The sequence below is a fragment of the Bos taurus genome, chromosome 3, assembly GCF_002263795.3.
Source record: "Bos taurus isolate L1 Dominette 01449 registration number 42190680 breed Hereford chromosome 3, ARS-UCD2.0, whole genome shotgun sequence".
In the NCBI taxonomy this organism is placed as follows: domain Eukaryota; kingdom Metazoa; phylum Chordata; class Mammalia; order Artiodactyla; family Bovidae; genus Bos; species Bos taurus.
The window spans coordinates 60,218,886-60,240,008 of NC_037330.1; the positions used below are offsets into that span (position 1 = coordinate 60,218,886).

Here is a 21,123-nt window from a genome sequence, read left to right on the forward strand (position 1 = left end):
CTATGATTTTTTAAGTTGTTCTGATAACAATCATTGATCCAGACGTTTTTTTCTTCATTTAAATATTTTACTATGGTAATTTAAATCTAATTTTTAAAATTCGTCTGTCCTGTGAATAAGGACTTGTCTGTCTAGTACTACTTTTATAATAACCAGCTATATAATCTTTGTTTTTCTTCTGTTATATTATTATTATTGCAATAATTGCATCCTTCCTAGGTGGTGCAGTGATAATCACCCCGCCCTCCAATGTAGGAGCTGCAAGAGATGCGAGTTCAATCCCTGGGTTGGGAAGATCCCCTAGAGTAGGAAATGGCAACCTGCTCCAGTATTCTTGCCAGAAAAATTCCTTGGACGGAGGAGCTTGGCAGGTTATAGTCGGATACAACTGAGCACACCATCACACATTATTATTATTATTTTATTTTCATGGGCCCTAAATTTGATAACATCAATTTATCCTGGCCATTCTCCCCTATTCATTTGCCCCTATGAATCCTGCTGTAAAATATTCTGTTTCTAACATCTGCGCAGATTCTAATAAGTGACCAGTCTATATTATAGAAAAAGGGAGTGTGCTGGCATTAAGTCAGGGTTTAGAACTGAACTTGGCAATCTTCCTGTCATGTGACAAATTCTTTCTGAGTCTCCACATGATAGAGATTTGTACTTCAGAGGGTTTCTGTGAGAACAAAGATAGTAGTGTACCACCTAGCATGATGCCTGCTTTGTAGAATGTGTTCCATACATGTTAGCTTTCTGTTCTTCTGGTCCTTTTGTCAAGTTTCAAGAATAGAACACTAAGGTACTATTTAAGTATTATTCTCACAAGAGCCATTCTTTATACATGACAGGGGTTCTGCACTGTGTTCACTGTTTAAATTGAAGAAATAACTCCAAATTTATATTCTCATGGTGATGCCGATGCTTTGACACTTACTGCCACCCTTCTAGGGCTTCTCTGGTGGCTCAGCTGTAAAGAACCTGCCTGCCAATTCAGGAGACATGGATTCGATCCCTGGGCTGGAAAGATCCCCTGGAGAAGGAAATGGCAACCCACTCCAGTGTTCTAGCCTGGAAAATCTCATGGACAGAGGAGATTGGTGGGCTATGGTCCATAGGGTCACAAAGAGTCAGACATGACTTAGAAACTAAAAAAACAAGTCACCCTGCTAATCATTAGTTTGTATAGATACAATACAGTGGAGGACTTCTACTAACTCTGCTACTGTACCATCCCTTTTCTTCATCATCCATAGGCTCCATAAGGCGTTCAGTCAGTTGTCCTCGGTCCATCTCTTCTCAGTCACCATCCTGTGCAGACATCCGCCCCTTTTCTGCTCAACAAGTGATATCAGCATCCCGGCCGACTTCAGGGTCTCGGTCACATTCTTTAAACCGTGCCTCCTCCTACACGAGGCATCTGCCTCAAAGTAATGATGCCAGCTCCTCTGACTCTCTGATGGTAAGTCTTCTGTTTTGCTGCCCTGAAATGAGCACTGTACTCAGGAATTAGGTGGCAGAGGGATTAGCTGGGAGGAGGACAGATTGAACATCAAATCCTTTCTATTCAACTCCTGGTCTCCTGGAATTTGGATTATTCCTCTTTCTTCACCTATAACCAAGTATGGATTCTTAAAAGGCCAGCTTCACTATATCACAAAACTTGAGGACGAACACTGAGAATATATTTATTTTCCATTTGCTCATGGAGTAGGGTAATTTTGCATTGATTGTACAGTGTGTCTGAATTTGGGGAATTTTGTTTTATGGAAAATTTTCCTTAATGGGACTATTGATAAATAAGTTAAAAAACTAACTATTGGTAAATTATCTTTAGAGCACTGAAATATGCAATTTTTAATAACATTTTCTGTATATTAAATTAGCATATAGAATTATATATATACATATATATAATATTTCCTCCTTTAGCATAAATCTTAGAGATTCAGTATTGAGGAAGTCAGTGAACTTTTTTGCAACCAAGTTTTCTAGTAAATGCTCAAATATTGGGTTGACCAACAAGTTCAATCAGGTGTAAAACCCAGATGAACTTGTTGGCCAACTCAGCAGATACCTCCATGTACCTTCACATAGACCAATGACTTATTTAGTTTGTTTATTTAATGTGGATGTTGCTTCCAAAGGAAAGAATATGAAAAGTATAAGTGAATGAATTTCACTTGGTAACAAGTTTCTTTCTTTTTTTTTGCTAATCAAGAATTGCCTGAGATATATGTAGAAAATGAAAATTTTAAACACTCATGTTTTTGTTTGGGTATTTTGAACTACATAAAATGCAACTGTGTGGAAGCATGAAAGACATTCTTGGGGAATCATATCCATTTAATCCTAAGATTTTAATGCTAAGAAGAAATGCAAAAACATTATTTTCTTCCTTTTTCATCGTTATGTTTTCAATTGAAAATGCATCGTTTTTACCTAGACATATCTTTTAGATTATAGTGACACAGTGAAATAAGACCCCCTCCAAATATCTGTATTCTTTCAAATTTAAGAGTGAGTCTTTGCGGAAACTGAGACCAAAAGAACAAGAAGATGATCTAACAAGTCAGACCTTATTTGTTCTCAAGGATATGAAGATCCGGTTTCCAGGAAAATCAGATGCAGAATCATTAATTCTGATAGAAGATGTGAGTATTTGATGTATATAAAATTCCAAGGAGCTCATACATTTTTATTCTTCTTCCTAAAATATTAAAATTTGTTTCCTGATGTCATTATCTCCAGTGACATAGTAAACTTAAATGACCTCCACAAGTTTTAGAAGATACAGGGGTTATTTGAATTATTATGATTCATGAACAATTAGATCACATTTATAATCAGCAATGCAAAATATATTTTAGTGTATAGTCCTATTTTAATGATGCTTCATCAAGTTGAAAATAATTAGTGTTAAATAGTTATTTGTTCCGAATGATTAAAGACACATCAAGTTAAGCTTGCTTCTATAAAGAGTTTGAAAGATTTAATATGGAATGAGATAATAAGGGAAAAAGTGGGCCATGGGCATGAAGTAAATGTTTGAATATGATACCTTGAATGGTATTAGTCGAATTTTGAAATGGCTTACGTGGTGTGTGTTTTCTTGTTACATATGCATTTGCGCCACCCAGTGGAATGTTCTAAAATGGCAGAGTCCTAAAATTCACATTAAAGTTGGTAACTTACTCCTGATTTAGAAAGAAGGTCCAAGATAGTAAAATATTCGAGTGAAATAGCATTTCTTCACCCAAAGTTCTATTGATATTTCTTCATTGAAACATCCTTTCAAATTGTCATTCTTAGATAATTTCTCAGTAATAGAATGTTGTTTTCTGGTTTCTGGGGTTTTTTTTTTTTTTTCGTTTTGTTTTTCACCCGGAGAAGGCACCATCTAGTGGCCAGTCGTAGGATAGAAACCACAGCCATGCAGTTGGCTTTTTTTTCACTTTTTAGCAGTACTTTACCTGGTGGGCTACAATCCATGGGGTCGCAGAGTCGTACACGACTGAGCGACTTCTGTGTGTGTGTGTGTGTGTGTGTGTGTGTGTGTGTGTGTAGACCTATGAGTCGGACATGACTGCAGCGACTTAGCAGCAGCAGCAGCAGCAGCAGCAGCAGCAGACCTATCTAAAGCATTGTCTAGAAACAAAACAACCGAAAACAATAATAAAAAAGACTTTTGTAGTTAAAAATCAATAATGGCAATTTGTATTTTGCAATCATAACATAGTTATAACCAAAACCTCCAAATATTATGCTTTGTGTTTGTTATATATATATTTTAAAAAGTGAAAATGGTATCTTGTTCACAAATGAGATGCTATTTGTTACATCAAGGGAGAAGGAAGAAGAATGAACATTAGTTGTAAAGCATTATGCCAGATATATTTCTATTGACATTGTTATCTTATTCAACAGAGTAGAGGTTGTGTTTTTGCACCAGACATTTTGTTTATATTTCTTAAGATGTAAGTTGTATACTACATTTTTCAGTCAGGTGGATGAAAAATTAGATAATCTGAGGGTAAAACTAATGTTTGTGGATAACTGTGGTTGTTCTGTAAAGAACATGTGTATAGGCTTATATAATTGATATATTAGACATTAGATTAGTTACAACATGTTTACTTATGCAGCAACTATTTTAATCTATTTGTTATAGTGTATATAACTAGAATATATATTCAGATATTTTGCATATTTGCACCAAAAAATAAAAGGGGATAATAGAATCCTAATTATATATAGGCTATTTTCTAATGTGCTATTCAATATTTTGTTATAATGAATGATGCTATAAATACAGTTCTTGGAATTAAAATGAAAAACCTATAGTTTTGGCTTCTTCCCAGTCCTTATATTTCTGAAGACATTTGAGTTTCATTAATTAAAGATTGTTTGCTTTTTACAGCAAGAAGAGAAAAACTTTAAATTCAGATGGCTTCTTTACCTTATGTTAAAAAAATCTTTGCATTCTTTTTTTTTTTTAATGAAAGTAGGCATCCTTTATTTCAAATAGTATTATGGTGTTTTCATTTCACAAATTAACTACATTAAATTTCTTAATATGTCTTCCCTCAAACAGATCATTGATAACTGGAAGTATCATAAAACAAAAGTGGCTTCATATTGGCTCATAAAATTGGATTCTGTAAAACAACGAAAAGTGAGTAATGAATACCCCCAAACAGGTTTTTGCTCTTTTGGATTATGTATTAACCTAGGATCATTAAACCACATTCATAACCAAACTGTACACATGCTCATTTGTTTCCTAGTTTCCTTTACAAACATTTGTTATCTACTATGTTTCAGGTGCTATTTTAGGTTCTGAGAATAAACAAGTGGATTAAAAAAATACTACTGTCTCATAGAGTTGTATTCTAGTTAAGGTGTTTGATAATAAATCAATATATAACAGAATGTATGGTGGTATTAAGTACTGTGGAGGAAAATAAATCAGGATTAAAAATTGAGGGAAGATGACCTAAATGAAATGAGAAAAATACTATGTAGACATCTAGCTACATTGCATTAGACAGAGGGAAGAACAGATACAGAGGCCTGGGGTATAAGTTAGCCTGATCTGTCCATGAGACATAGGGGACACCATTTATTTCCTGATTGACAGGATGGTTGGTGTGTGCTGGTCAAGAGTGTGTGATGTGTTGGTGACAGTTGAAGTTGAATAGATAAGCAGGATCAGGTCATAGCTTTACAGGCTGGGGAAATACTTTGGGTTTTATTCCAAGTGATGGAACACCACCAGAAATTTTTGAGCAGAGGAGTTACATAGTATGGTTTCTAATTTAGAGGGATCATGAGAGCTACTTGTGAAGAACAGAACAAGGGTAAATGGAAAATGGCAGAACAGAAGTAGAGACTAGGTACTCTATGGTTTTTAGAGTAACTGAGCTGAGAACTAATGGTTGCTTAAGCTAGCTAAGCTAAGTCACTTCAGTCGTGTCCGACTCTGTGCGACCCCACAGATGGCAGCCCACCAGGCTCCCCCGTCCCTGGGATTCTCCAGGCAAGAACACTGGAGTGGGTTGCCATTTCCTTCTCCAATGCATGAAAGTGAAAAGTGAAAGTGAAGTCGCTCAGTCCTGTCCGACTCTTCACGACCCCATGGACGGCAGCCTACCAGGTTCCTCCACCCATGGGATTTTCCAGACAAGAGTACTGGAGTGGGGTGCCATTGCTTAGCTAGGTTGATAACTGAATTGAGTGTACACTGGAGAAAGAAAAGGGCTTTATTTTCCCTGTTGTTTTGTTTTGCTTTGGTTTTGAACATACTAAAGTTGATACACTGATTAGACATCTAATGCAGATGTTGAATGTGTCATTGTATATATGAGTTCAGAGCTAAGGCTGTATATGGAGATACAAAACTTAAGAGTCACTATTAGAAAAGGCAGAGGAACCAGAGATCACATTGACAACATCCATTGGATCATCGGAAAAATAAGAGAGTTCCAGAAAAACATCTACTTCTGCTTTATTGACTATGCCAAAGCCTTTGACTGTGTGTAGATCACAACAAACTGGAAAATTCTTCAAGACATGGGAATACCAGACTACCTGACCTGCCTCCTGAGAAATCTGTATACAGGTCAAGAAGCAACAGTTAGAACTGGACATGGAACAACAGACTGGTTCCAAATAGGAAAAGGAGTACGTCAAGGCTGTATATTGTCACCCTGCTTATTTAACTTATATGCAGAGTACATCATGATAAATTCTGGACTGGAAGAAACACAAGCTGGAATCAAGATTGCCAGGAGAAATATCAATAACCTCAGATATGCAGATGACACTACCCTTATGGCAGAAAGTGAAGAGGAACTCAAAAGCCTCTTGATGAAAGTGAAAGTGGAGAGTGAAAAAGTTGGCTTAAAGCTCAACATTCAGAAAACGAAGATCATGGCATCCGGTCCCATCACTTCATGGGAAATAGATGGGGAAACAGTGGAAACAGTGTCAGACTTTATTATTTTTGGCTCAAAAATCACTGCAGATGGTGACTGCAGCCATGAAATTAAAAGACACTTACTCCTTGGAAGGAAAGTTATGACCAACCCAGATAGTATATTCAAAAGCAGAGACATTACTTTGCCAACAAAGGTTCATCTAGTCAAGGCTATGGTTTTTCCTGTGGTCATGTATGGATGTGAGAGTTGGACTGTGAAGAAGGCTGAGTGCCGAAGAATTGATGCTTTTGAACTGTGGTGTTGGAGAAGACTCTTGAGAGTTCCTTGGACTGCAAGGAGATCCAACCAGTCCATTCTGAAGGAGATCATCCCTGGGATTTCTTTGGAAGGAATGATGCTAAAGGTGAAACTCCAGTACTATGGCCACCTCATGCGAAGAGTTGACTCATTGGAAAAGACTGATACTGGGAGGGATTGGGGGCAGGAGGAGAAGGGGATGACAGAGGATGAGATGGCTGGATGGCATCACTGACTCGATGGACGTGAGTTTGAGTGAACTCCGGGAGTTGGTGATGGACAGGGAGGCCTGGCGTGCTGCGATTCATGGGGTCACAAAGAGTCAGACACGACTGAGCGACTGAACTGATCTGATCTGATCTGTGCTATTTTAGTAGCTATAGTGAAGCTGTTGTATCCCTAAATAATGCAAACTATCACTTCCCCTTTCTGAAATGTATTGCTAATAAGGTGAAAGTTGACACTGATCAAATGATGCCTTTGAAATATTTTCCTCTGAGTAAACTGAAACCAGAATTAAGTATTAACTCATTCAACAAAGGACAACTTAGTGTCCTGTCACGTGCCAAGTGCTGTTCAGGAGAGTGTAGCAAAGCTGGTAGCAGAGGTAGATTGAAAACATTCTGTAAGCCCAAAGTTCCTGTTCTCCGAGTCACTGACTGTACGTGGCCTTGATTCATTAAAAAAGGAACCTCTTATTGGAATGCTGAATCTTTTTGTAAGTACAATGTATTTTTTCTAACCTAGATGATAGATAAGTAAGTTGGTAATTAAAACAGATAGCCCAGAAACAGATTAAAATATTCATAAGATATTAATACCTGATAAATATGACATTTCAAATTAATGGAGTAAAGATAAATTTTCCCATAAATGATACTAAAATAATCAATGATTTGTAAAAAAATTAAGTTGGAGCATTATCTCTCACCCTATGCAACAATAAATTCTAGAAAATGCTGTTGTTTTTTTACATGTGATATGATTATACAGAGTGATCAAATGATGTATGTGTCTGATAGTAGTACTATTTATGAATTAGGTGAAACTATTTTGTGTTTTAAGGGTGTCATGCTCAATTGTGTTTATAAATTTCAAGTAAAAATATTTGACAACAAGAAAGCCAGTGTAATAATAATAAGTTGCAAACTGTATTGAAAAAAATTTAAAAGCTTTTACATGTTGATATTAGACTAAAGGGATCTGAAAATTTGTCTGTTGGGTTGTAACATGCTAACCATTCATTGGACTATCTGTTTGATACATGTGCTATTGCTTAAGAAACTGCATCAAAGAAAAATAAAAAGAAACCTAGAAATGTGGATCAACTTTGGAATGTAGAATTGTGGTTCAGTCGCTAAGTCATATTTGACTCATTGTGACCTCATGGACGGGAGCGCACCTGGTTCCTCTATCCTCCACTATCTCCTGGAGTTTCCTCAAATCCATATCCATTGAGTTGGTGATGCTATCTAACCATCTCATCCTCTGGCACCCACTTCTCCTTTTGCCTTCAATCTTTCCCAACATCAGGGTCTTTTCCAGTCAGTTCTATGCATCAGGTGGCCAAAGTATTGGTGCTTCAGCTTCAGCATCAGTCCTTCCAATGAATATTCAGGCTTGATGTCCTTTAGGATTGACTGATTTGATCTCCTTGCAGTCCAAGGGACTCTCGAGTCTTTTACAGCACCGAAAGCATCAATTCATTGGCACTCCCAACCTTTCTTTATGGTCCAACTCTTATGTCTGTACCTGATTACTGGAAAAAACCATAGCTTTGACTGTATGGACCTTTGTCAGCAAAATCATGCCTCTACTTTTTAATATGCTGTCTAGATTTGTCATAGTTTTCTTTCCAAAGAGCAAGCATCTTTTAATACATTGGCTGCAGTCACTGTCCACAGTGTATTTCGAGCCCAAGTAGAATTAGGTATTATTAAAAGTTACCCACTTAGAGGACCAAGAACTTAACTAATTTAACATCTAGATGTGCATTAATCAGAACTATCTTTCTTTGGACTATGAGTATAGTCAATAATTATTGGATGGCTATATCAGTTCAGTCCCCTGGAAAGCAGACATATGACAGAGTTAGAAGTGAAAGAAATTTCTGAGGAAAGACATACAAGAAAGATAAAGGTGGAGAGAGTTTGAGCAGGCAGGAAGAGCCTTCTGACTGGAGCTGGTCTGACACCAGTGAATGGAAAACAGGAGGACTGGGGAGGAAGAAGTTCAGACTAGAGAAGTTCTGAGTAAGACCTGTCAGGCTGATTGGGAGCCCAGAACACAAGTTGCTTGTGAGAGCGATCACACTGGGCAGAAATGGCTTCCCTCTGGTATCTCAGCCATGCTCAACCTTGGCCAAGAGCAGTCTGGGGAGTACCTAAACTTGGCTTGAAGTTGTAAAATCATTGATCCTCAATGGGGATGCTGTCAGCTAACTGCACTCTTAGAGATTAGTTGATTCAAATGGCATATCTCCAAGGCTGCCACAATGGTTGTGTGTGATAAAATTTAGTGTGACAAACATTTATTGGTTGCCAACTTTGTACAAGAACTATACTGGGCACTGTTGGGGATTTTGAGAGTTGTTCATTCATTCATTCATTTATTTGCACATCAAAGCATGTACTTAACAATATTAATTGAGAGACTACAATGTCCCAAGCACAGTTCTAAATGTGGAATGCACAAGACTCATTTAAATCTCTTAATTTCATTAGAAACCATTGTTGAAATATGTATTTTACTTTTTCCATTCTAGTATCAAAGCTTTTGCTACTTGCTCATTAGAATGTTGTGAAACTCTCAGATTAGAATGCGACACACACACAAACGCTTCCACATATCTTATTTAAAAACTTCCTTAATGGGTGTAAAATTTAAAGGTCAATGATGTGGGACTAAACTACTGAAAATAATCCTCACTAGGTGAAAATTGAATCAGCTAATCTTACTTAATGTCATGTTGTGGTAACTTCACACTAGCATAATTTAGCCTTCTCCCAAGAATGCAGTTGTAAGGAATATACCTGAAGTATGAAAATATTACCGTGATGTTGGGTGGTGAAGAATGCCATATTTTCTGAAGAGCTTTTTTCTCTGATATCAAGTAGTGGTAAAAAGGTTGTATTATACTTACATTTATTTTAGGATTCTAAGAAATCCTTGTTTATCAAGTATTTCTTCTCTAAATAACAGTTTTAAAAATACCTACAGTAGCTGCTTCTGCATGGATTTTGATGTTCTTTTTTTTTTAATTTTATTTTATTTAGCTTTACAATATTGTATTGGTTTTGCCATATATCGAAATGAATCTGCCACAGGTATACATGTGTTCCCTATCCTGAACCCTCCTCCCTCCTCCCTCCCCATACCATCCCTCTGATGTTCTTATTTTCTACCTCTTTTTCACTTGCGCTGACACAGATGCTGTACAGGCCGTTCATTTTGCATCAGCAAAGATGCCTTTACCCTATAGCCTTGGCTGCTGCATGCATCATTAGTGCAGCATGTAGTGATTTTAATGCTATTTCTAAACCTCCCTCACCTCGTGCCATTATTTTAATTTAGGACCAACTGTTCAGCCATATGGAGCAGTTTGTCATTCAACATCTGTATGTACTTGCAAAATATGAATTTGTCTGTGTGCTTTATGCTTTCAAATGTGCTGTATTTCATATGGAAAAGACATATCTTTTCATTTTATTAATGCTTTCATTGACTGAATCTCCCATTTATTTTTTCCCTTGGAGAGCTTAATGTTGGATCATGATGCTTTTAAAAGTCACAATGTCAGTAAGTGGATACCCATATTCTACAAGTTAGCCTCACTTGAGTCCACAGATAAACACAAAGGGCACCTTGCTGACCACTTGTTTTTGTGTTTCACAAATTATTCATCTTCCATCCATTTGCTTTTAACACCAAAGCACCCAGAAAATCAAATAGCATTGCAAATAGTACTGACACTAATTTGCCTCATTCCAGTCTGATTTCTTGCCTGTTTTCTGCCTTCCTAAAAGTATTCAGTTGGTGTTTTACTAGAGGTGCAGGCATTGTCTCCCCATCTGTGTGGCCTTTTAAGCAAACTGGTCCCTGATGGATTCCATGGCTCTGCTGGAGGGCATGCCTGCGTAGCCTTGTATGTACACAGTGACTCCACCCACCTTCTCAAGTATTGCTTGACTGAAGGTGAATCTGAATCTAAGCAGAGACAATTTGGTTATCTTCTGATTTTGCTGTTGTCCCCTGGACAGATCAAATTAATTCTGAAGTATTGCTGGGTAGTGGTTAAGAACAAGGGTCCAGCTACAATGCTATCCGTTACCTAATTGTGTGATCTTGGGTAAGTTCCTTATCTTTTCTATGCCTGAATTTTCTCACCTATAAAATGAGATCCAAACATTTTCAAAACTAAAACATTTTTCAAAACTATTAGGCAGCAAAATCTAACACACCTGAACTCTTTCAGTGACAAGGACATGACAGGAAGTTATTTTTGTCTGTCTCTTCCTTTGAGTATTCACATGTTTTCCTATAGAAATATAATGTTTATGATTGTGGAATCTAGCCTCAAGATTTTTGGAAAGAAATTATGGACAATTCATATCTTTCTCAATGTTTTTATCTTGAGTATTAAATGAATTGCTGTCTGTAAAAGTGATTGGAACAGTGCTTTGTCCATTGTAAGCCCTCAATAAGTGTTAGCTCTGATTTTGACCTTGTTGACATAGGTTTGAATTCCTTGCAAGGAGCATTTTCACTAAAACAAATACCTACTAAGTGCTAGGCCTGTCTTGGGCCTTGAGGACCTGGTAGGTATAATTCTTCTTTTTATGTAGCTGACAATCTCCATTAACTACACAGGAAATTAAAATAAAGTGAGATAATTATTAATAGTAGAATTAGGCATTAAGGGATCATAAGGTATGTAGTGACAGGTAAAGGTCTCCCTGAGTCGGACACGACTGAGTGACTTCACTTTCACTTTTCACTTTCATGCATTGGAGAAGGAAATGGCAACTCACTCCAGTGTTCATGCCTGGAGAATCCCAGGGATGGGGCAGCCTGGTAGGCTGCCATCTATGGGGTCGCACAGAGTCGGACACGACTGAAGCGACTTAGCAGCAGCAGCAAAGGTCTCCCTGAAGAAGTGATGTTTGAGGTAAAACATGGAAATTCACCAGGTGAACACAGGCAGTGGAGAGTCTATATGAAGACTCAGAGGAAAGATGAAGAGTTTGGGCTCCTGATCCCTTGATTTTTATTCCCTTATGGTTTCCAAATTACAGGTCTCTCTAAACCACTCCTTTCTCCAGGACCAGAGCTTGAAATTGAAAGGCAAAGGAAGCAAAAGAATCTTTCCAGTAGGCACTCTGGCAAAGAAGAAAGAAATTTGTGGGTTGCCCAGACCATGCTAGTTCCACAGTCCGGAAAATCACCCCTCAGGCAGTGATGTTTGCTGGCATGCAAGAGACCTGAAGGTCTATCCATCTTCGTGTTGGAGGAAACATTAGGAGTGGAGCAGCTGCATTCCCCACCCCTAACTCTCTGACCACTTTCTGAAGTTGCTGCTTTTAGCCATGTGTTTTGGCTTCCCAGGTGGTTCAGTGATAAAGAATCCACCTGCCAACGCAGGAGATGTGGGTTTGATCCCTGGGTCAGGAAGATCCCCTGGAGAAGGAAATGGCAACCCGTTCCAGTATTCTTGCCTGGGAAATCCCATGGACCGAAGAGCCTGGTGAGCTATAGTCCATGGGGTCACAAAAGAATTGAAGACTTATTAACTAAAACAACAAATAATAGCAGCAAGGCTAGTATATTAGGCCATCATGCTTTAAAATTCCATCAAAATTAAAAATAAAACATAAACAGAGTGGTGGCCAAGAGAGTCTCCTCTAAGTGATGTACTAGTGCCGTACCTGGCATGGAGCAAGCGGCCTGTACATGCGATTCACCCTCCTCTTTGGCTCTTATGCATCATATGCATTTCACTGTGCACATATTCAGAAAGAAATGAATGACCTATCATCTCAAATGCTATGTCACTTTGTGTGCGTGGGTGTTTAGCTGCTTCAGTCGTGTCCAACTCTTTGTGACCCCATAGACCACAGCCTGCCAGGCTCCTCTGTCCATGGAATTTTCCTGGCAAGAATACTGGAGTGGGTTGCTTTGTCCTGCTCTAGCGGATCTTCTCCACCCAGGGATCAAACTTGCATTTCTTATCATTTCCTATGTCTCTTGCATTGCAGGCAGATTCTTTTACCACTGAGCTAGTGGGGAAGCCTTCTGTTACTTTAAAGTTGAATAATTAATAATAGAATACAAAATGAAGATCGTTAACATTTTTTAACACTTTAATTTCATTTATTATATAGAACTCATATTTATTCTTAAAACCAGTTTATGGATTATCTTTGCTACTTTTTAAAATTCTTCTTGCATTATGACTTTTGGGTAAATTATTACTCACTAATACATAGAAAGGAGGAAGAAAAATTGAGAAGAGCATTGATTAAAATTCACCATTTACTGCTAGTATTGATTCTTGTATCACATCAATCGTAAGTCCTGTTTTCCACATTAAAAATATAAGAGGTTAAACTATTAGCTCAACTGCAATTGTAAAAAAAAAAAAAAGGTGTGAATTAATGTCTGATGTGCATATTTTATCAGTATTATTGTGAATAATTCATATTAAAAATTTAAAATCCCTCTTCATAATTAAGGTTTCATTATCTGTAATAACAAGGTTTTCTGGGACAGTTTTTTTCACAAGCTGCCTTATTACAGATGGCATTATCTTTCCTCATTCTTCTCCCCTTCAACCCACACACCCCTGATCCTTTCTCAGTTTACATACTGTTCCCACTTCACAGAAAGAAGCTGGAGCAGGAAGGGACGGCACCGTGGTGCTTACACAACTAATGTGAGAAGCTGTAGTTGATATTCTTCTATAAATAAAATGTTATTTGGAGATATTTTTTCCTGAATTGATTTTTAAACATATGTTGATTCTAAATTTGCCTTCATCAGAGAGAACTAATATCACTTCTTTAAATATGGCTGTTTTAAAGAGAAACAAATTAAATTCTTCTATCTGCTTCCAATTCTCTTATACATTTGTGCCTATGGAAAAAAAATCGTATCTTCTATCAGCCTTTATGTTTGAAAGTTGTTCTTTTTTCATCTTTTACTGTCATATTTACAGTCAGTTCCTTATATGAGATGAATAAAATAAATGAAAAATTTACTTTGGTGGATTGAAATTAGGATACTATATTTGTGATATTTACCTTTTTAAGAAAACATTTCATTGGAAATTTGTGAATTGAAAAAATATTAAATATGTCAAACTAGACAAAGTAGCTTTCTGGGATTTATACTTTTTTAGAATATCTATCTAGCAGCAGCAGGATTTTAGTTGCGTAGAATTAGATTAATCCTAGCCATTGTTTTGTGCTACTCTCTCATTACTGGTCCATATATGGCCTGCTTTTATTAAATAGTGTTCTTAAGTTACTGTACCATTTGTGAACCCAACACCCAAATTAAGGATTTTGGCAATGATTTTGGCAATCTATGATCTTATCAAATGACTCCCTTCCTATCCCCCTGGCCCTTCATGTCTCAGGTAGCCATTTTTTGGAATTCAGTATTCCTCAGTCCCCCCCACCCCCTTTTTAAATATGATCTTATATCTATGTGTATTCCTCATAAGTATTTTAAAATTTTAACTATTTTACTTACATAAAAAGTTTCACCTTGTATGTATTGACTGGTATGTATTTTGTAAAAGCTTAACCTATAATAATTAAGATGCTCTGTTATGTGCCCTTTTATTTTATTCAACTGCTGTATAAAAGTCTTAAGGGAATGAGCCTATGACTATTTATTTATTCACTTTCTCACTGATGGAGGGTTAGGTTTTCTTCAGGTGTCTACAATTGTGACCAGTTGTATGAACATTCTTGTACATGCTCTTGCTTTTAACCTATGGGAGATTTTCTCTTAGGAATAAACTTGCTGGGTCATAGGATATATGCATTTTCAACTTTAGGAGTTAATGCCCAGCTAATATTTTCCAGTTTGTACTCCTGCCAGTTTTGTTTGAGATACTATAGATCCATATTTCTCCAATACTTGGTATTGTCAGACTTTTAATTTTTGTCAATTAAATGGATAGAAAATGATATCTAATTATAGTCTCAATTTTTATTCTTTATGTTTATTGGGCATATTTTTCTTCTTTTGTGAATTATGTATTTTTGTCCATTTTTTTCTGTTAATTTGTTGGTGTGTATATTAACAATTGGTTAGGCATTCATTATATACTCCTGATACTATTATTTGGTTAGATGTATATGTTTTGAATGTATTTTCCTAGCTTGTAACTTGATCTTTTATTGCCTTTAAGATATCTTTTCATGTCCAGAGTTCTTAATTTTAGTATAATCAAAATCTGTTAATATTTTATATTCTATACTTTTTTGTTATTTAAGTAATCTTTTTCTAACCCATGATAAAAGATATTCACTAATACTTTCCACTAAGATATTTAATGGCTTATTTTTCAAACTTAAAGCCCTAATCACTGTAGAGTTGATTTTTGTGGATTGAGTAATGATTTCAGCTTCAGCTATTTTTTCAAGAATATTACTATTTAAAAAAAATCTGTTTATTGATTTACTTTAAATTTAACTTAAATTTAATTTTTAATTAATGTCTTCTTACTCCAATGGTCAGACTTACCACTTACGTCATATACCAAAGTTTCATAAATACTGGATCTGTTTCTGGACTTTTAATTCTGTGCTGTCTTTTAGTGAATAAGTGAGTCAGTACGTGTGTGTGTAGTCATATTTGAATTAAATATATTCATCTTTGAATTCTAGACACATACCTATACACCTAGATTTTTAAATATTTTGGTTTTTGCACTAGGTTTTGGACATAGTAAAAACAAGTGTCCGCACAGTTCTTCCACGTATCTGGAAGGTACCTGATGTTGAGGAAGTGAATTTGTATAGGATTTTCAACCGAGTTTTTAATCGCTTACTCTGGAGTCATGGCCAAGGTCTGTGGAACTGTTTTTGTGATTCAGGGTAAGTTTTAAGTTATTTTCTATTACTTTCATTTTTTTAAATCTTTTACTATTTAATTATAAAGATAGCCCAATCAAATGGCTGAATTTCTTTACTCTCTTAAAATGTGGTTTTGTAACTGCATATAAGTTTCAGTGCTTAACTATCATTTATAATATTTAAGCTGATGTAGATGAGATGATGGCTGTGAACACAATACCACCTAACTAATTTGAATTCAATGGAGAGAAAGTAGTCCCAATGAAAAAACTCAATTACATCAGTATCCTTATGGTTCTTCTGCTGTTTCCTTTATGTAACCATCTTCCAAAATCATGGCTACACTCCTGCTCCTTTCCAGACTTTCAGTCCTGTCAAAGCTGTTGTGACTCACTGTCATTTTGTCCTCAAGGTATCTAAAGCCAAGCATTCCATACTTCCCTTTTATTCGTAAATGGCTTCCCTTCTGGACTTCCCAAAATCCCATTATTACTCTCTAAGTCATACAGGTTTGGTATCTCAGGGGCATCCATGTCCTTTTTCTCCTTCATTGTCTTTTCAGCCATGGGCTAATCTTGTTAGTTTTTCTATCACATCCCCACTGTAGCTACTGTAGATTATTTTTCATTTTTCTTAACAGTTCTCAATTATTGAATTCAAGATTGTTCTTCATTGTTCCTAACAGTTATCTAGTATTTACTTGATAATTTAAATACTTTTGGAGATATAGTGCTGAATTTGATACAGTCCCTGCCCTTAAGAGGCTTCTAGGGGTAGCTCAAACAGTAAAGAATCTGCCAGCAGTGCGGGAGATCTAGGTTCGATCTCTGGGTTGGGAAGATCCCCTGGAGAAGGAAATGGCAACCCACTCCAGTATTCTTGCCTGGAGAATCCCATGGACAGAGGAGCCTGATAGGCTACAGTGCATGGGGTCACAAAGAGTCGGACATGGCTGAGTCACTAACACTGCCCTCAAGAGACTTAAAAACGATAATAGCTAATGCTATACCACTTATTCGGAGAAGGCAATGGCACCCCACTCCAGTACTCTTGCCTGGAAAATCCCATGGACAGAGGAGCCCGGTAGGCTGCAGTCCATGGGGTCGTGAAGAGTCGGACACAACTGAGCGACTTCACTTTCACTTTTCACTTTCATGCCTTGGAGAAGGAAATGGCAACCCACTCCAGTGTTCTTGCCTGGAGAATCCCAGGGACAGGGGAGCCTGGTGGGCTGCCGTCTCTGGGGTCGCACAGAGTCGGACACGACTGAAGCGACTTAGCAGCAGCAGCAGCAGCCATGACCCTTAGTTGCTGACTATCTACAGAATTTCTCTTATCTTAAATCATAATTAGAGATTTTTCTTTCTGTTTGTTGATCCATTGGTTGGAATGTTGAACATGAATTTCAGCTTCTCTTCACAAATGGAAGACAGTGAGATAGTCAGCTATTGAAATGGGTGCTGGTGACTCTATTTTGGTCATTTACTTCGACTCCATTCAGAATCCTTTCTTCTTGTACCTGGAACAGTACTCTACTCACATTTCTCTGGTGGTGTCTATTACTACTGGTAATGATAATGAAAGTAAATAACATTTTTTGAAGGATTACTAAATGTCTGATACTGTGTTACATATTAAATATTTTTATAATTGCCACTATAATATTTTTAGTAAACTATTATTATTATTCTCATTGTATAGATGAAAAAAGTGAAGCATAAAGTATATAACGTGCCCAAATTTTCATAGTGAGCCTGCATTTAAACTCAGGTTGTGTGAGTCAAGAGTCCAGGTTCTTAACTCTCTGCTTTATTCACGCTTCTCAAAGCAGCATTACCAGTGGTTGCCAAGCTTGCTATGTTGCAAGCCCTGTAGCACTAGCCAAATCCTCAACCCATCAAACTGAGCAGATGGAGCAGGAATAGCTCTGCATCCGATTTGACCTCCTCTCTCTAACCATTTCTTAAAAACTTGGTGGTTTGTAGAGATGAGTTTTATACTAGATTTCATTTTATACCTTTACAAGTGACATTCCTCGGGTTCCTTAATTTAATGAAGTCAGATAATTCTGTGTGTGTGTGTTTGGTTGGCACTTTGAATCCAGGATAGCTCTACTTTTTCTTTGAATCATGTCCAGTCAATGTATACTTTAACCTTTGATCTAACAACCTAGCAGTCTAGGTAAAAAAATCTACTCTAAGCTTAGTTCTAAAGGAATGATTTTAATAAAAGGTGCAGCTTTCACAGTTAGGTATAAAACTCTTGGAAAAAATATAATCCAAATAACTCTGAACCACCTTGATTCCTGCCACTTCCTGTCTCAACTCCCAATAATAAATCAAAATGAATAAACCATTCCCTGTCTACATCTCAAAACATCAAATAATGTGGATGTTTGTCATTGGTTTCCTGACAATTGACCCAGGGGTTTTGCTGATGCACTGAATAGAAAACATGCTCACCCTTTTCTTTTGCTCTTTCAGGCTGCTGAAGCCCATGCCCAGAGACTCTTAATCACATGCAGCCTGGGAGTGCTATTCAGAATGATGCTCCACATTCTGAATGTGTCCTCTCCAAGGGAATAGCTCTTGGAATTTTCATAAATAAAATTATCCACCACGTTTTACTGAGATAGGGCAAGCCTGGGTGCTATGGGACTTAAACTTGGGCCATAGAGCTCACAAGAGGTGTCCAAGGGAAGTAACATTGCAGCTTAGACTTGCAGGAGGAGGAAGAAGAGGAAACGGGCCTATGGGAGAAGGAATGTATTATTTGGAAAAACCCCATCTTCACTCAAAATCCTGGTGTGTAAACCTTAGAGAAAAGAATCTAGACTGTTTAGTCAAAGACATTTTCTTATGGAAATTCATCATAGAAATGCTTTCTATTTTTATTTGTTTTATTTTTTAACAATCTTGGGGGAAGAAATTGTAAGGAATATTCTAAGGCAAGGGTCTGCTTCTAGGCTGAATTATATGCCTATGTGAAAATGTATGCATATCATATATGCTACTTATTAATAAAATGATGTGACTCTTACTGTTCTCTGTCACTTTAGTTGGATGTTGTGTTGTTAGTACTTTTCAGCTCATTAATCTTTCTGAGCTGATATCCAGTTGGTGATGTCCAGTTTTTTGTTTTTGTTTTTTTTTTACTTTCTTCTTTTTGCTACTTAACTTTGGGCTCCTCGATCATTCATTAGGGCTCCTACCAGAGGAAAAAGACATAAATGTTTTTTTTTAGATAGCTGCTTTATTAAATATTTTTCATGAAAAAGGTGGTGAAAATTATTGGATTATTGGATAATATGTGGCTTTTCAAGTTTCTGGATTTCATTAATGATTCCCCTTTGTTACCAGGAGGTTATTCAGTATTCTGTATCTTATTGTTATATTATTTTAACATGTCATTTGAAGTTGTTACTTTTAATATTTCTCTGAGGATTCAGGAGTGCCAGAGAGAACTTTTTAACCATTTAAATGTTCTTTCTGAATTCGTGGATTTTGGTCCTCCCATTTCCTTGGAATTTAGATTCAGAAAGCAGGCAGATAAGACCCTGAGTTCTTTGATAAAGGCATTAGTGTCATAAATTATTCTCCATCCTTTCACTTACTTCAAATTTTTTGTGTTAGTATTGAAAATTGAGATACTGTAGTGTTGTAGAGGGATTTCACATTACTCAGCTGTGCCAGGTGGCAGGGGACACAGTTCTTAAACACACGAAGAATAGGTTTCTTTTCTGCAGAGGGGTACCATTAGCCTAGTGCCAAGCAAAGCTAGTCCTGGTCATTTTCTTTTTCTTTATGAGTGACTCTGGCACTCTGACACTTAAATATGGATTAATAGTGTAGAATGTAGCCTTTGATCAGTGGTAGTGAACATACACAGCAAAATTCGGTAGAGAACCTTGTCATGTTTATTTTCAGTTTTTAAGAAACAATGACAGAATGAAAGGCCAAAGCTGCCCATATTATAACTCACATATTACTCAGAATGTTATGTCAAATTAAGGTGTTATATTGATAAAAGAAGCTCATTTGTCTTTCTTCAATTTTGTTTGTTCTTTTCTTACTTCAAGTCAGGAAAACAAAAATTACCATGATGTAAGTGATCTGATAGTGAATCTAATCAAATGGCTCCAAAGTATTAAAATAGAAATATATTCTTATTCAGAAGAGAGGGTGGTGATGGAGGTAGGCTTTTATGGAAATAACTAGAACCCCAGAGAAGAGAATGTAAAAGTGCTCAGTCAAAAATCACAACATTTTCTTTGTGTATTTACATTCAGATGAAACTGTAATTTCTCTGAACCCAGTCATGTAAGACTTGCTAGGCCAAGACATAAACAAATTCCCTTATTAATTGGCATTCTCCAATATTTTTCTTGATCACATAAAGTAAATTGGTGACATATATGTGTGTATATATACAAATATAGATATATAGACATGTATGTCATATCTAGTTTTTCTTACATTTAGTAATAAAATAAAAATTTAGGGTTAAATTAACTAACATATTACTGTTTCTTGAATAAAAATAACCTTTAATCCCTTTTAAATAATAAAAACTCTATTATATAATTAGCCCTGAACATCTCAGAACATAGAAGAAAGTTTATTTCTTTCAGTCTACTTATTTGAATCTTATTCCCTTTAAGAAAATATGTCATTCACTGATGACATGCTGTTTTTTTGGGACCATGTTTCTCCTGAAAAAATAAACAATAGACTTTCTACTAAAAAATACCTTTATGAGTTCCTACAGCATTTTTTAAAAATTCCAAAGATATCAAATATCCACAGAAGATTGAAAATGGAGTCTTTGAATTTCCCATTGGGAAATGCAGTTCTTCAGAAAAATATTTTTCTTAATATATTTTTTCTTTCTTAAAATCTAGTCTTTTCTTTCTCTGAGGATTAAGTGAATTGGTTTATGTAAAATGAGACTTGGACCATTACCAAGTCTCAAAGCAAACTTTCCCCTTGAAGCTTGAAAGGAGTTTCAGTTACACTAAGGAAATCAGTCTCTCTCTCTCTTTCCCGATGCTGGGGGGGTAGTAACATGTTTTCTCATTTGGGTCATAACAGTCAACTTAGGAATTGTGAACAAATATATATGTGTACACACACACACACCCACACGCACACACACACGCACACACGCACACACACGCACACATGCACACACACACACGTGCGCTCACTCACGTTTACCAAGGCACTGTGTACTACCGTGTGCTGTGCGCTAAGCTGAGTGTGCTGAAGGACACTGCCTTTGGAACTGCGGCAGGGCAG

General features: G+C 36.7%; 1 protein-coding gene across 7 annotated transcripts in view; it reads left to right on the forward strand.

Moving 5' to 3' along the window:
• TTLL7 (tubulin tyrosine ligase like 7) overlaps window positions 1-21,123 on the forward strand; it is a 150,698-nt gene that overhangs the window by 107,754 nt on the left and 21,821 nt on the right. For all 7 annotated transcript variants that reach the window (XR_001497116.3, XM_005204387.5, XM_005204390.5 and 4 more), the window contains 4 exons: window positions 1,260-1,465; window positions 2,523-2,657; window positions 4,598-4,678; window positions 15,687-15,847. Coding sequence is in view for 6 of the 7 variants with exons in the window: in XM_005204387.5 (XP_005204444.2) it covers window positions 1,260-1,465; window positions 2,523-2,657; window positions 4,598-4,678; window positions 15,687-15,847 (583 nt within the window). In the remaining variant the exon portion in view is untranslated. The remainder of the gene's footprint in view (window positions 1-1,259; window positions 1,466-2,522; window positions 2,658-4,597; window positions 4,679-15,686; window positions 15,848-21,123) is intronic.